At 39.7% G+C, this 16,232-nt stretch overlaps 1 protein-coding gene across 4 annotated transcripts in view; it reads left to right on the top strand.

The window, feature by feature from the left end:
* The window catches only part of mllt3 (MLLT3 super elongation complex subunit), a 68,130-nt gene extending 54,521 nt beyond the window's left edge, over positions 1–13,609 (top strand). For 2 of the 4 annotated variants that reach the window (XM_044341677.1, XM_044341674.1), the window contains exons 8-14: positions 1,941–2,010; positions 3,414–3,467; positions 4,280–4,418; positions 5,098–5,194; positions 5,964–6,032; positions 7,053–7,124; positions 10,750–13,609. In XM_044341677.1, the coding sequence (XP_044197612.1) occupies positions 1,941–2,010; positions 3,414–3,467; positions 4,280–4,418; positions 5,098–5,194; positions 5,964–6,032; positions 7,053–7,124; positions 10,750–10,881 (633 nt within the window). In that variant the 3' untranslated portion in view covers positions 10,882–13,609. Of the gene's footprint in view, positions 1–1,940; positions 2,011–3,413; positions 3,468–4,279; positions 4,419–5,097; positions 5,195–5,963; positions 6,033–7,052; positions 7,125–10,214; positions 10,367–10,749 lie in introns of those variants that run through there. The other 2 variants (XM_044341676.1, XM_044341675.1) reach the window with 2 other exon arrangements.
* Positions 13,610–16,232: the final 2,623 nt, after the last annotated feature.

A 16,232-nucleotide genomic window follows, 5' to 3' on the forward strand; every position in this document is an offset into this window, starting at 1 on the left:
AATTTGTGGAGCGCTTGGAGCTCTGCCCATTCTCACACCTGTGCACACCTGGGACGGCTGCAGGAAGTAAACGTGGTCGGCAGATTGCCAATATCTGTCAGTTTAAAAAAAGCTGAATGACACGGAACCCATCTCTCTTTCCGAACATCTGAAAGGAGCTTTTCACCACCTTCAGGATGTCTGAACAGCCTTTCTGAACAATAATGGACCGGCCTTGAGAGTGCTGGTTTAAACAAGCAGCTCAGTCTGATTGATGCAAAGCACCTGCTGATGTAATTTCTGAGTTATTATCCTGAACAATCTAAAGCAGGCCAACAGAACAGTACTCCATTAAACTCTGGACTATTTGACTAAATATATATCACAAAAACACATCCATATCAAGCTAAAAACTAATTATCAAGGCACATGCTGTTTGTATTAAACTTGTACCTAAGTGTAAAAGACCAGGTATGTGTCATAAAAAGTTGGTAGATGTTGAATGAACCAAATGTTTAAATAGAATCAAGAAAGACCAAAATATAACATGTAATTCTTGTGTTGGAATGCACAACCATGCCAGGGGTACGGAGACTCAAATCCTACGTCTTTTAGGTGGTGGACCACCAGTATCCATAAATAGAAGGTCCTACAACAAGTAGTCGATCAACAGAAAATTAATTAGCAACTAATTCAATAATCGATTTATCATTGAAGTAATCTTTCAAGCAAAAATACAAAAGATGATCTAGTTTTAGCTTCTCAAATGTGAGGTGAGGTTTTTTAAATACCTTTTGGGTTTTGGATTGTTGGTCAGTCAAAAGAACTTTGAAGGTGTCAACTTGGGCATTTCTTACAATTTTATAGACCAAACAATAATGGATAAATCAAGATAATTACCCTCAGATTAATGGATAATGAAAATGGTCATTAGCCCTAGTCCTTGACATGAAATTATCTACAGTGATTTCCAAACACTGACAACTTAAATATGATAAATCTCCCAAAAAACAGACATAATGATTGAGTGCAGTGACACACAGGATGTTGAATGTATCAAGCTCCCTTATGTTTGTGTGTGGCCACAGGTTTTCAGAGTGGGTATGTGGCGCATCATTAGCCTCAGTGATTTATAAAGCTGGTTGTAGACCCAAGGCTTGAGCAGTGAAGATAGCCCTGGCTCATTTTCAGAGGAAGTCAGGAGTACAGCAGCTCCGTGTGCATTTGTTAGATGGCCGTTGGCTCAGGGCTCAACTCGCCAAGATGACTTCAAAGAACTGACGACAGACTTGTCACCTCACATCTCCGGTTAAAAGCAGCTGTTAAACTCACCTCAAAAGACTACAGCTACTGACAAAACACACTGGCCACCGTTTTCATGCTGCTGTGAATCTGATGAAACCGTCTGCATGTGTTCTTGGAATACAAATTAATAGTAAGTCAAGTTTAAAGGAGTGTTCCAGTGATTTAGTATCACACTTCCATACATTTAGGGACAAAATCAAAGCAGCGGAGGTCAAGATATTCTGACTTTTAGTCCCTAGTATAGGTCAAATCCCAAAAATGCTGGAGCCTAAAATTCCAGTAATGCAACTTTACAGCATTTCCTTGTCTCATAAATGACACCACAAGGGGTTATTCACTCCCAGAGGTCATGTCCTTCTCTGCTTTAGTCCTCTTTGTTTGGCAGGCAGCAAATAACTCAATATAATTTAATCACACACTGAATAATCAACCATGAGGATTTGAACTTGGAATAAATCTGCAAATCAAACACGTACAAACAGTTCTAAGTCTTTCATTAAATATGGTGGGCAAATATTGAATGTATTTTGGCTTGAAAGTGGTGTTTTTTAAGATGGCAAATATCTGCACAAAATATTACATGATGTTGGTGTTTGTCTATCCTTGTCCATTAGTATTTTCTTCATCACTGTTTGTTTCTCTTCTTTCTCTCCCAGTCAGAACAGCCCAGTCCAGCCAGTTCCAGCTCCAGTTCAGGCTTTGCTCCCACGCACCACAAACGGCAAGGTAATCATTTGGAATACTTACAACTTATTGGTGTTTTCAGTGAGAAATGATGTGTATAATGGAGCAGTTCTAGCTCATATGGAGCACCAAAAGGTTTCAGTGTGACTGCTAGTCCTGTTGTGTTTGGCAGTGATAGAAGAAGTCCAGCCAGTGCTGGACAGAGACAACGCAGTTCAAACTCTTAACTCAACATAATGGAGCTTTATTATCTAACCTTTCTGCTCTGAGAGCAAAACAAAACAACTGTATATAAGATAAGAAAAGGGAATTGAATTCTTTCTCATTCAAACGTGTCTAATGGGACGTAATAACATTCATAAGTGGACAAACATCTTTATTAAAACACATTTTGATATGAATTATTTTCCAGAGAAAAGGAGCCTATTGGCTCTCATAACCTTTCACTCTCCAACTTCATCGCTGAGATTTTACCCCAGAGTGTAAGGTCCACTGTTAGGGGAAAGAATTTTGGAGATTTTGAGAATTGAGTCATAATATTTTTAGAAAAAATATGTTACAAGAATAAAGCTTCAAGAAAAGGTCTTAATATTATCAGATGAAGTCCTACAATAATCATAAAATTAAGTTATGTTATGAGAAAATGATGACAAACTCTTAATTTGATGACACAAAAAACAACTTATTTTCACTATATGATTTATTATGCAAAATTCTGACTTTATTCTCACAACATTATGACTTCAACATTTAGACTAGGAGACTAGGACTCCAGCAGCCCACTAGTTAAGACACATACTACTGCAATGTGTGCAGTTCAGTTCCAGCCACAGACCTTGTTGCATGTCATACCCGTCTTTCTACTCCTTGTTCCTGCCTCTCTGCTTTTTCAATGACCAAATAAATGCAAAAAAAAAAAAAAAATCTATAAAAAAAATCTATTCAAAATCTTCCCCTCTGAAGTGGGCCTGATAATTACTCGTAGAGATGTACATGAACCATCAGACAGGTCTTTGTAAGCCAGTTAACAAAACCACATATTAAAGCAAAGTAAAAACACTGACATTTTTATCCTAACAGTGAATTAGATGCTCCATCCTTATTCAGCTTTGACCTGCTTTGGTCACTTTGCTCGTGCAGCGCACCGTTAACCAACCTTTTGGGTGCCTTCACTTTCATTTTTTACTTGCGAATCAGTGGTTTAGATAATTGTCTGACCTCTTGGACTGTGGCTACTAGAGCTGCTGCATCCACATAAATGCTGAGTAAAATGTTATAATCATGAACAATAGATGCAGAGGTCAAAACTCTGAATTCACCACTCTCTGATTCTAGTATGTTTTGTTTGTGACCCTGAAATACGGGACATGATTCACTTTTTTTTTGATTGGGGAGTTGAGGGTGACCTGCTTGTGTGTGTGTTTGTAATTTTTCTCTGGATGCAGTGGTGGACTTCATCATCAGGAAAAGGGTGGCTATTCCTGCCACCACCCACACAGGTAACAGCTCCTCTGAAACCTGTGAGGGCTACCCACCCCCCACCCACCCCCACCACACCTCACCTCTGGTCACATCTGCATGGAGAATATTTTCCAGCTTGTGTATTTGCATGAAACTTCATGCATCTCCTTCTCACGGTCATGTCAGCAGGGATATGATACCACTCCAGCAACATGTGTATCAATATCTTGTTGCTGCCTATGATGCAGACTGGGACACACTTTTTGTCTTTTACCTCCAACTGTTGTTCAAAAACTATCAAACACATCAATGAGCCACACTTTTACACTGGGTGACATGTTCCTTCATCACCATGAACACACACACACCATCCTGCTGCCAGAAATACTCACTAGAGCATCAAATGTGGATTCATCCGCTGCTGAAAATAGTCCCCACTAAATGCACTATTTCCTCCTGTTTGAGGAGTCTGTGACAAAAACTATAGTGACCTGCTGTTTTAGGAAATTACTGGAACTTTTTTAAAAAAAATGAAAGTGTATATTTGTGAGTTCTTGTTAAAGATTTACATCTCCAGTCAGGTAGAGAAGTCAGAAAGTACTGAGAGACGGACTAACACATTGTTGGTTTTGGTCTTGTCATTGGATTTAATGACATAAGAAATTTATAGAATAAGTGTTTTCTCACCTCTCAAGGTTACCACAGCCACTGACTCCACTGGACCATCACCACCATCACTCCACCACACAGCATGACCTGCTGCCTTTTGCATGTTTTCACTCATGCTTCATTCAGGATATATTTTTAAAGCTTCATTCCAAATGTGGTCTCTTGTCTTGTCGTCACACAGTGCTGGGCCCGCTGCAGTCAGTGATGCAGGATCTGCACTCGGACGACAACGACGAGGATTCAGAGGACGACGACGACAACGACATGGATTCTGACGTGGAGCGACCGTCGCACGCGCATCTCACGCACCACCAACGCAGGTTAGTAAAACGCTCACCGCAGGATGCTCGGTTGTAGACCTGAGAACATGACATAACATAAATATCTCATGTAAAACACCCAAACTGTTCTAAATTTGTCAGGAAATGCTGCGGTTTTCAAGGCTTTTAACAAGAACGTTGCAGTTGTTATGCAGCAGCTTTGTGATCTTCTGTATCAGCTTGTCATGTGTTCTTACAAGCAGTCAAAAACAAGCCCTAAACAGAGCTCTGATCACCACATTGTGCGCAAGAATCCAGTCACAACTTGTCTGAATTTACGCTCAGTTTCACTCACCACCCCCACCGTACCATCCCCTCCACATGGTTCACTATGTCACACCCTGACAGCTACAGCGTGAGTGCCAGTAAACATGCTTTCAGTTGGGCTAAATCACTGCATGACTGAATACACATAGCACATGGTGGAGTCTACAGACTTTAAGCCTTGTGTAATGACCTAAGGAGAAACAGGTGTGTTTTTAAACAATCAAACCCACCCTGAGCACAGTATCTGTCCCTTTTTACCTCTTGTTTCTGGTTTTACAGGATTTTTGCGTCAATCAGAGGTGTTTACATCATTAACATGCACTGAAGAATTGTGTTTTCACTAAGTGTAAAGCCTCTTCTAATGTAGTGAAGCATTTGTTCTTCTTCTCTCATCCCGTGACGATCTGCTCAGGGTCAGTTTGAGTGATGGCAGTGAGAGTGACAGCTCCTCCCCCTCATCCCCTTCCCGCAATGAGGCCCCGCCCTTATTAAAGACTACTAATAACCAGGTAAGATGATACTAAACATATGTTTGTTGGCAGTGTAATTGAATGTATCACAGGAAGAATCCAGGCAGATACTGTTTGTAAGCTCAAAGTCTCTCAGAGCGACTCCTAAAGCAATCACAACCTTGACTTTAAAGGCTGATATTGAAGCTTTTGGACTGAGGGTTGGATTGATTACAATAGTTGCTGATATTCAGTGTATTTATTTGACAAAAAATGATGCCAAAAAGTAAAAAAAAGTCCAATCTTTACTCCAGAGTTTTAGTCTTGTGAAAGTGGAAAATCAGCACCTCTACACCATTATTAGACAGAAAAACTAACAATAAAGCAAAACAGTGAGTACAGCCTCCTGTTACCTTCAGTGTCAGAGGTGAATTACAGTAATTCTCTGCTTCATTCTGTAAGATTCCAGGATTTCTTCAAAGTTTGACTTAAAATGAATATAATTTGTCAGCTTTGTCAGGATTGTTGAAAGGCAAGGGATTGATTCTCCTCCTATAAGACTTGTGAGAGTTGAATTGTGTCAACAGTATTGTAGAAATAGGGGCAGATATTCCACAAGGTATTTACCATCAACATTTCTGTGCATCAAAGTCTTGGACATAATAAAACCGTCTATTCAAGTATATGAATTACGCACCGCAAGAAAAATGAATCATTATGTTGTTTTCAAAAGACTTTCTGATATTTAATCACACAGATGTAACTTAGCAACTGCTTTGGTAGAAGTGACTTATGTCTTGATGTGTTTTATTGTGTCTTCCATCATCAGCTACTGGAAGTGAAGAGTCCCACCAAGCAGAGCAAACAAGACAAGAACAAAAATCTAGATTGTGACAAGGTACGCACGTATTTTAAAGCAGTCCGTATGAAATAGATCAAATATTGCTAGTAACATTTAATATTTATGAAGTATGTGTGTGTGTATGAAGTCATTCATACATACAGTATGTCATCCAACCTCCTCCTCACAGAGTGTAATATGACTGTGACACTGTTTGGCCTTGATACATTATAAAAGGATGAAAACATACTGTACCTCTGCAACACCTACACTACAACTATACCAGATGCCTACTATAGTTACTATAGATTGATTATTACTGTATCATTGATTTAGCTTCAGTGAAGAGCTGCAACAAGCTGATAAGAATATATATGTGTCTACTGGAGGGGAAATAAAAGAGAGAGAGAATAGCATTAAACACACCACTCCTCCTCAACAGTGCACTTAAATACATGTACTTGCTATGAACTGAACTGCTCTGTTTGGCAAATATCAAAAGCACCAAAAAAGTTGGCATTGACTGTGTCCAGATTTAATCATCTTGTGTGTTTTTGATCATTAAGTTTCATATTTAAACGGTAGTTTTGAGTAAGTTACCAAAACAACACAGTCCTATTCTTCTCTGTTCAGCTGCTTCACGTTTCACCTGCTCTCCTCTGTCCTGAAGAGACATGCTGTTTGTTGTGTTGTTATTTTACTGGATAATTTAACATCAGGCTGAGAGCCACCAGTTGAAAATGAGTATTTTGGCAAACACTGGCACACTTACAGTGATGCTAATCAGTGTGTGTTATCGCTGTAAAAGAACTGAGTGTATGCAGACCCTTGTGTTATGTAAGGGCTACAGCTAGGCAGCAGTCTGCTAAGATGTCTGGGTCAAATTGTGTTGAGTTTGTGTGTGTGTGTGTGTGTGTGTGTGTGTGTGTGTGTGTGTGTGTGTGTGTGTGTGTGTGTGTGTGTGTGTGTGTGTGTGTGTGTGTGTGTGTGTGTGTGTGTGTGTGTGTGTGTGTGTGTGTGTGTGTTTGGGCTTGTGTGTAAAACCTACCATAATGTGTGTGTGTGTGTGTTTTCCAGGCTTACCTGGACGAGCTGGTGGAACTGCACAAAAGACTGATGACACTAAGAGAAGGTCACATACTGCAACAGGTGAGCTGCTGCTGCTGTTTCCACCTCTGCTACTCTCATGTATCATCAGTGTATGACACAGTGAGCTGAAGCTCTTATCTTCTCATTATTGTTGTTTATCTTTGTGATATAACCCACTCAGTCAGCCTGCTTTACTTCTGCCAGAAATGTCCACATTCTCCCAAAATGCATTTCACATGTTGACAACCCCCAGACACAAACTTGTGATGAAGGTGGGTGTTTGGATATTTAAATATCACTATCCTGCCAAGTGATTTGTGAACACTGACGTGTCTGTTGGCAGTTATGGTTCTTTACATGAACTGAATTCACGGTGCAGTCTGGTCAGTTGAAGCAACCAGCTGATGGTTGAAGCTGGTTTCTCTGCCTCTTTTATACTGGATTTCTCCTGCATTACTGGTAGAGTCTGTCAGGTGGTGCTGTCAGAGGGAATCATTGGCTCCTTAATCCAGAGGGGCTGACACGCTAATGTTTACTGTTGATTTTAAAGAGTTGGGAGTTGAGTTGAGTTGAGCTATTGGTGAGTTAGCCATATTACACAATGAAACTGTCGGCTGGTACCAGGTGAACATGCTCTGTATCGTTATTCAAGTTTCCACATCACACTTGTGTGTAAGTTAAATACTGGACCACGATTGGCTCCATATTAGTTATGATGTCACAAATCATCAACCAATTAATCAAGTGAAAGAACAAGAAGGAAAAACACATTTTGAGTTGTGGGGGGACATTTAAAGTTTAGCATGTTGTCTTTTTCTCCTGTACAAAAAGACCAAGTGGTGAGTCAGTAAATGAGCAGGCGTCCTAGCTAGAGAGCAGTCTGACACTGAGCAACAGCCAACGCTAGCACATATTCAACAATAGTTGGAGTCACTCCTGTGTGTATGTGTGTGTGTGTATATATATATATATATATATATATATATATATATATATATATATATATATATATATATATATACACACACACATACACATACACATCATATCAATATTTAATCAACTTAATCAGTAAATTGGTCAGGTTTTCTAGATACAGATGAACGTTTGAATTTCTTTTATGTTTATGTCTTTGACTTCTGAGTAAAATATTGATAAACATAAACAAAGTTGCCAGTTTATTAGTTACACCTTATTAAAACCAATACAGTCTAATACATGAAGGTTGTTTGAACAGCTGTAGTTGGTGCTGCGAGGTGTTTGTAATATTTAGTCTTCTTTCATTGATATTAATGAGTTGGACAAACCCTGGTTCAAACACTGACGTAACCCTAACCATCAGACTAGTGTTGAAAATCTCAACATAATGTGACTTTGTATATGTTCAGCAGGTAATCAATGCAAATGAAATGGAAAGAAGAAAATGACAACAGAGTCAGAGATGCACAGTGCATTTCCAGTAGACTCAGTGTATAGAAGTGTCAGATTACACTGCCAATAAGAAAACATATTTATAGTTTGGCCTTTTTATTATTTCCTGTTATCAAATACTAAACCTCCACAGAAGAACAACTTCTGGCTAATGCATGTATCGGGAGGCTGGCTCACAGTTTTCACTGATCTCAGCATAATATCACTGCATGCCAGTGCTATTGGTCAGCTATATTGTTGAGTTGGATTAGAAGAGGAGCTGTGATGTGTTACAGATCCTCTGTAATCTACAGCTTCATCTGGAAGCAATGAATTATTTGGTTAACCTCTTTCCACCTAAGAGATTGCATGTTTCTTGCTTATATTCTCAAGGCCTATCATATGTCTGCATTAAAGGATCTTCCCAACAGCCGCTGCCAACTTCTGCCTCGCTCTCCTTACAAAGACGTCTGGCTCTTAGGGAAGACGAAATCCCATCCAAAACAGCATCATCCACACAGAGCTTTAAATTGTACAGTAATCAAGCTAATCTAGCTGAGTTCACCAACTGGCTCCTTTTCCTCTTACAAGAGATAAGTCACATTCTCTCCTGCACACTGATGGGGACCACATATTGGAAAACAGAGAATTGTAATGCAGACGGCATTTTTGCAGTTGAGTGAATCCTGAACAGCAACGGGCCAAATCGCCACCCACCCGACTAAAATATGGCACCAAAGTCAAGTGACAGCGAGGTGATGCCTGCCTGAGTGTCTGACTTGAACCAGCCCTGTCATAACTATTGGCTCATTTTAGAATGCCATGCACGGCCAGTGTTTTAGATAAAGACAAGCTAGGAGACACAGCAGGAGGTGATTTTATTTATTTTTTCCAGCTGATCTTGAGAGGAGTCTGCTGGCATACTATTGAGGGCTGAAACTCGCAGTCACGTATTAATTAAAAGCACCAGTGTGTAGGATTTAGTGGCATCTAGCGGTGAGATTGCAGGTTGCAACCAACTGAATCCCCCTCCCTAGTGTTTGGTTTGTCTGTTCTGGGCTACTGTATAAACATGGCAGCCTCTGTGGTGTTCCTCAGCCTTGGCATTGATTCTACAGTCTCTGGAACTCTTCTGGAGGTATGAACACCATTCTTCCAAAAGATATTCCCTCATGGGTTGTTTTAATGATGGTGGTAGAGAGCGCTGTCTAACACCTCATTCCAAAATCTCCCAAAGGTGTTCAATTGGGTTGAGATCTGGTGACTGAAGGCCATAACATATGATTCTCATCATTTTCATACTCATTAGACCATTCAGTGACCTCTCATGCTATGTGAATTTGGAAGAGACCACTCCCATCAGGATACAAATGTTTCATCATAGGATAAAAGTAATCACTCAGAACAACTTTGTATTGATTTGCAGTGACCCTTCCCTCTAAGGGGACAAGTGGACCCAAACCATGCCAGCAAAATGCCCCCCACAGCATAACAGAGCCCCCAGACCCCCTCATTGTAAGGGTCAAGCATTCAGACCTGCACCAGTTTTTCCTTTAATTTGTCACTCATCTGTATAATGATACAAGTTGTTTCAGTTCATCTGAAGTTTAAGATACTGATGGAAATAAAGTTGTACCTCAAATTGAAGCTCTTAAAGAAATTAAAGTGGCAGTTGAAAGACAAGTGCTGGATTATGCCTGAATGTCAGTTAAGGAGTTGGAGTTTTCAGTTTAAATGTAGGTGCTGATTGAAGCTGAAGTGCCAGACGGAAGCGTAAGTGCTGAAAGCAGTTGAAGTGTCAGTTATAAAAAGGAGCTGGAAGTGTCGGCTGAAATGCTCGGTCCTGAGAGGAGTTCAAGTGTCAGTTCAGACACTGAAAGAAAATGTCAGTTTGAGTGTTGGTGGAAATGTTAACACTGAAAGAAGTTGAAGTGTAAGCACTAAAAGGAATTGAATGTCTCAACTGAAGGTAGCACACTAATGATTTCAGATTACTGGCATGTATTTTCTGCTTATGTACATTTATGTAAAGCTCAGTTCATGATTAAATCAGTTAAATAAAAGAGGCTGACTGGGTTGTGTTGTTTAATTTCCTGACTTTTCCTGTCTGTGGTTTCATATTTAATTAATTATGAACTGCAACCAGTTCAAATATTTATGACGGGCAGATATTTACTGTATGCAGGTGAAATGTTTGGACCCTGGAGCTGTAATTACAGACATGAATAGAAATAATCGCGCTCTGTGCTTACCTATTGTACCCTCTGTTTTCCAGATTGTAAACCTCATCGAAGAGACAGGACACTTCCACATCACAAACACTACTTTTGACTTCGACCTTTGCTCCTTGGACAGAAGTACAGTAAGGAAACTCCAGAGTTACCTGGAAACCTCCGGACTGTCCTGAGGCTCTGAGCAGCTGGCTGCTGGATCTGTCTCCACATATACTTTTTGTTTTTTGTTTTTTCTTGAATGAACTCCAACTTTGGATACAATGCAAAAGCCCCGCTGTGGCTTGGTCCAGTTGTGTCCAGCCTGCTGGTTGGACTGGGCTCTCTGAATGAAGAGGTCCTGCTACAGAAACCAGAGCCAGGTGTTGTTGGGGATGAGCCCTGTCGATCAGGAGATCACCCGGAAAGCCTTGAAAACTTCACTTGATTTAAAAAAGAAAGTGGGGGAGTTGCGACCTTGTTGCTCTTAATGAATGTGCATATTGTTACCATGTATGTTTCTTGATTTGTTGTTCATTGTGACAAATGCATGGTCAACATTGCCTTACAACATTGTAAGTCTTATTTATTGAATTTAATTTGCAGGTGTGTGTGTGTATTTGAAATGGCAAAAAAAAAAAAAAAGAGAAATGGCAGAATGAGACTTTGTTGAAGCACTTCACAACAGGCATATCTTTGAATCTGTGTAACATTCGAGCATCACTTCGACTCTCCGTATGTCACTGACTTGAAATGAAATTGTCAGACAGAATAATTTCATTGGAAACAAAAAACTGCCACAGCAACTTGTGTGCCACACTGTTGCCCAATTCACTATGTATTTTGTTCCAACAAATGCTATTTGTGAAAGTGCAACTTCTATTATGGAAATAAGTACTTTCAGCAGCCATGCAGCACTCCTCAATCCTGTCAGGTCACTTTTTCCTTCAAGATATTAGTCTGAAAGAAAACAGTCTGTGAAGGGGAGTGGTTTAGTTAACAACAAGCATTGTGCTCCATTTGCAGCCACATATTTTGGAAAATAGTGGTTCAGGGTTCTGCCTGGTTGAAGCCTTATCACTTGCAAATGAATTTTCGGTGCACAGAAACATCCCCAACTCAAGCATATTCCACACAGGAGAGAGCAGTGTCTCTGTGCCTCTGGGATACAATATAAGAAGCTTAGTTTTATGCCCAACACATGTAGGTGCTCTACAGTGGAGAACAGCATGTTTTGATTGACAAAGATCCAGTCGGAATCTTGAACCATTGTCTGTTAAAATAAATGTGTGGTTTGTCGTCGAGGTCTCAGTATGCTTCAAGTGAACCAGTTCATAGTATGTGTTATCCGACCACACCTAAAGGTAAAACATGCTCATCATAGAGATATACAAATATGGATAACCGTCAACGCTAACGGATAGTCTCCCCTCAGAAGCATTCGTGGTGTTGCACTGAGTTGAACACAAAAGAAGTGATGGAGGTAGTTTTGTGGAAAAAATAGCCATTCATCACCTACTTCCACACCTACACACAATTCAACCAATCTATGTGAAGTGGATGGGATTGGCAGATCGCCCGTTTCAGAAAGTTGCTAAAATTGTCAGACGCAGATTCCGAGAGGCACTTCACTTGAAGCATACTGAGGCCTTCTGTGTGCAGGCGTTACTTAACCCTTGCAAGACTGCGTTTTATATTAAAAAACAGCCAAAACAATCTTTTGTTGCTAATGAAAGCCTTTATGTAGAATTGGAAAAGTTCCTGCTTTGGCGCCGTCCGGTGGTAGTATGACAACACTGTCATTACCTCTTTCTCTTTCATGGATCTGACTGCAAAAAAATTTCACCAGGATTTTGTTTTTCTTCAAACAAAAACCATCAGAACAATATGAAAGGGCCTGTCACCACTTAAAAAAATCAACACTTAGTGGCTTTAAATAACTGCTGTATTTCTGTTTAGTGTTGCAAACTCATTATAAAATGCATATATCTGTACTGCACATGCATCACATTTTACAAATGACATCATGCACAGACACAGATTGGCTCTCTAGTTTTAAGCAGTGGAACACCACTATGTGTTCACACAAGTGCAGCATCATGTGGCAGTTTTTTTATTCCCATATTTTGACACTGTATAACGTGAGGCATGAGTGGCTGCTGGAGTGAGCTGAGCACAAATCATGAGGTGGAAGTTCCGATCATTTATTCGAAAGTTAATTTTTTTTTTTACCAAATCCAGGAATAACGTGCTGCAGCAGGTCCTGCCTTCCTGCTTATTGAATGCAACTTGAAGAAAGCTTTGTTGTGTCGGCTCATTTTCTGCTACTGGGCCAATAGAACATGCCAAAAGCATAGTTAATAGAATCAGTTGGTTGGATATTACTAATGTTTGTCTACAGAATATGATTTAAAGGAAATCATTATCTCTTTGCCATCGGGGGAATGGATTTGTAGATCAGACCCGAGCCCTGTAGGGGGAAAAGGGAGAACAAACTCCCTTTTAAGATGTCAGAAACAAGTAAAGACAGCTCATGTGTTCTGCATTTCTGCAATGTGTGAAATGTTTTGGGTAAATTTAACAAACAAAACAAAAAAGAGCCAATGGGAATTTTGGCTGACAGGTACTGTTACGGGTGTATGAAAAAAAAAAAAAACGATCTTTTATTTATTTTGTGGGAGTTTCAGTTGTTAAATCAAAGCTCAGCATTAATTTTCCAAGGAGAATACCTTTGTTAGATTTGCAACAGAGGACACTTTGTCCCTTTGCCAGTCTGATAAACTAAAGTTCAGGATGGTGAAAAGCGGTGGTCCTTTCCAAAAGACCTTAAAGGGTTTTTCTTGCCCTGTGTTCTGTCTTATGGTTTCTTGTGTATTTTGAGGACATACAATAAATATTCTGTATGATGTACAGATGAGTTATTAAGCAACGTGTGGAAGAGTTTTTTTAGTTGCCTATATGTTGTTTAATTTTTTTGTGTGTATAAATGTTTTCCTGGTGTACAAATTCAGTTCTTCAGAACCAAAATACTTGTTGGCAAGATGTTAAATTCCTCCTTACTGGCAGTGTTACCTTACCTTAACTTTCCTTCCAGGAATATCTGAATTTTGAGGACACTAACAGGATTTCATGTTAAAGCCCCAATGTGTAGGATTTGAAAATGTCCAGCTTTGGCGCCCCCCAATGGTTAGATAAGTAAGCTGAAAGCAACGCAACACATAGACTGCACCAATTTCCACTGAGATTATTTTTTATACAAACAACTTATGTCTATCAATAGTTTGAATGATATTTAAATGGTAAAAAACAATGTACACATAGAGGCTTTAAAATGTAGTATTTCCTTTGTGTAGTTCATTTACCAGTGGCAACACTGACATCAGGTTTTTATGTAGGAAATAACTAAGAATCCACAGTGTCAAAGTTCCTGATTTGAAGTTCCTGATATTTCTAAGGGCAGCTTTCAAATTGGGTTTTAAAGGGGACTATCATGCTAATTGTGATGTGACAAAAGTAGAAAGAATATTGAATAGGCACTTTAATTTTTTTGGTCTTTCTGTTCGTTTCAACCCATTCAAGCCTTGATCTCCGAACTACCCAAACCAGTGTTTCCCTAAATCATTTTGGTGTAAATCTTGAAATGGTGATGTCATCCTGTCCTTAGTTGGGTTAGATCAGACAGATCAGCCTGCTGTCCTTCCATCCTCTGATAGTCATAAACCTCAATACTGCACTACTTTCAAAGCTTGACATAAGACACTACTGTCCTATGTCATGTTATTTAGATCAACTATTGATAAAAATCCCGATCTTTATCTTCTCCAGTCCACCACAATCAACACAGTCTGACAAATTTAGGGACTTAAAAATAATAAATCTACCACCTCTTTGGCCCGACACTGAGCCCCCAGCTGTCATAACTAAATGAAACTTGAGCAGTGACTTGATGTGTGTAACACTGAAGCTGTTGTCTGTATGAAGGGTAGTGATGGCGGGCCTAATCAAAACCACACATTGCTGCTGAGGATCTGCGAGAAACCCCCGGAATTGTCAAGTTTTTTTATATGAAATATTTGTGTCGCAAGTTATTAAACCTTAAAATACAAGAATGATAGTCATCTGTTGTGCAGACAGTGTTTGTTAGACCACCCTAATCAAATAAAGGGATAAAGGGTCAGTATCAGGGTAAATGATTTGATTCTGGGGTCAAAATGTTGATCTTCCTCCTCTAGTGGATGACAAACTGCCTTCATGCTCTTTTTCTGTCAGTCTAAGTGGGTGGTCTGATAGAAAAATTGGAAGTCATCCAGTTTCCACATTTATTGTGGGTGGGTTTTTTTTTGTTTTTTTTTTTTAACAGAGGAAGAATCACACATGCTTCCATCAGCCTCTATGTCATGCATCTTAGCAGGCCTGCACTGGAACAAGCTGTTCTCTGCTGATTCTGGGATAAATGTTAAAAACGTCTCTGTGTAGGAGTTGGTAGGTGTTCGTCGGTGTTTGCCTATATTTAGTCATGGTGCAACTCTGTGCTGCTCCAGTCCATTTCAATCTGGTGGAATTTTAACAACAAGTCATGTTTTTGCCCCGCTTGAAGGACGTCACCTCACAGCGCCACCTTTAGGCTAAAATTTCCACTTGTACACAACAAATATCAAAGTCTGATGAGCAGCTTGGTATGAATTTTTCTCATCACATTCATGCAGCTTTTGGTTTTAGTGAACCCACGCCCTTTCCACTAACATCACACTCAAACCAAGCTCTACATTTCTAGCCTCATTGAGTAAAGGCTTGCTTCCTCGCTTCTTATGCATCATATGCTTCATACGATGCATTCACTCATCCGACCATGTCTACAGACAAAAGAGTTTTTCTACCTGCTCTGAATGGCCACACTATAACCTGGTCCTTGTTGCATCACACTGCCTCCCCAATCTCTCTCGCAAGAATTCTGTCTTTTGAACATCTTTTCTAGTCTCAACAGGATAAACTGGATCATTGGAGCCAACAGCGCACACTCTCAGGTAGTCTGTCCTTGATGACATTCAAGGTGTTGCACTAGTTGTACACACAATAGTGATGGAAATAGTTGTGTAAAGAGTGAAAAAAAAGTTCAAACTTCACCTATCCACCTATATGGCCAATCACTGACTGACCATTTATTTCTGAGAGTTATAAAAAGAAATCAAACGTGTTCATTGTGTAAAAGAACAAAAACCATTAGCCATGATTTGACTGATGATTTGTAAATGTTATATATAATACAGACCTTGAATTATAAATTTACAGGAGGTATGCTGTCACGGCACAAGGCCTTCATCCAAAAAGGATAAAAGCCAGATACGGACAGATTAACCTGTTTGGGGACCCCAGAGAAAGAGGAGATACCAAAAACCCAACCAGTTCTCCTACACTGGAACACCACCTGGCCCAGGTTTTCTGTATGTCAGTTATTTTGTGGTAGTTTGATGAAATATAACTTTATTAATGAAAAAGCACCATGTGGGTATAGTATAATGATGTTGTTAGAACCAGATTTTGACACAGG

This window comes from Thunnus albacares, chromosome 22 (assembly GCF_914725855.1).
Source record: "Thunnus albacares chromosome 22, fThuAlb1.1, whole genome shotgun sequence".
Classification (NCBI taxonomy): Eukaryota; Metazoa; Chordata; class Actinopteri; order Scombriformes; family Scombridae; genus Thunnus; species Thunnus albacares.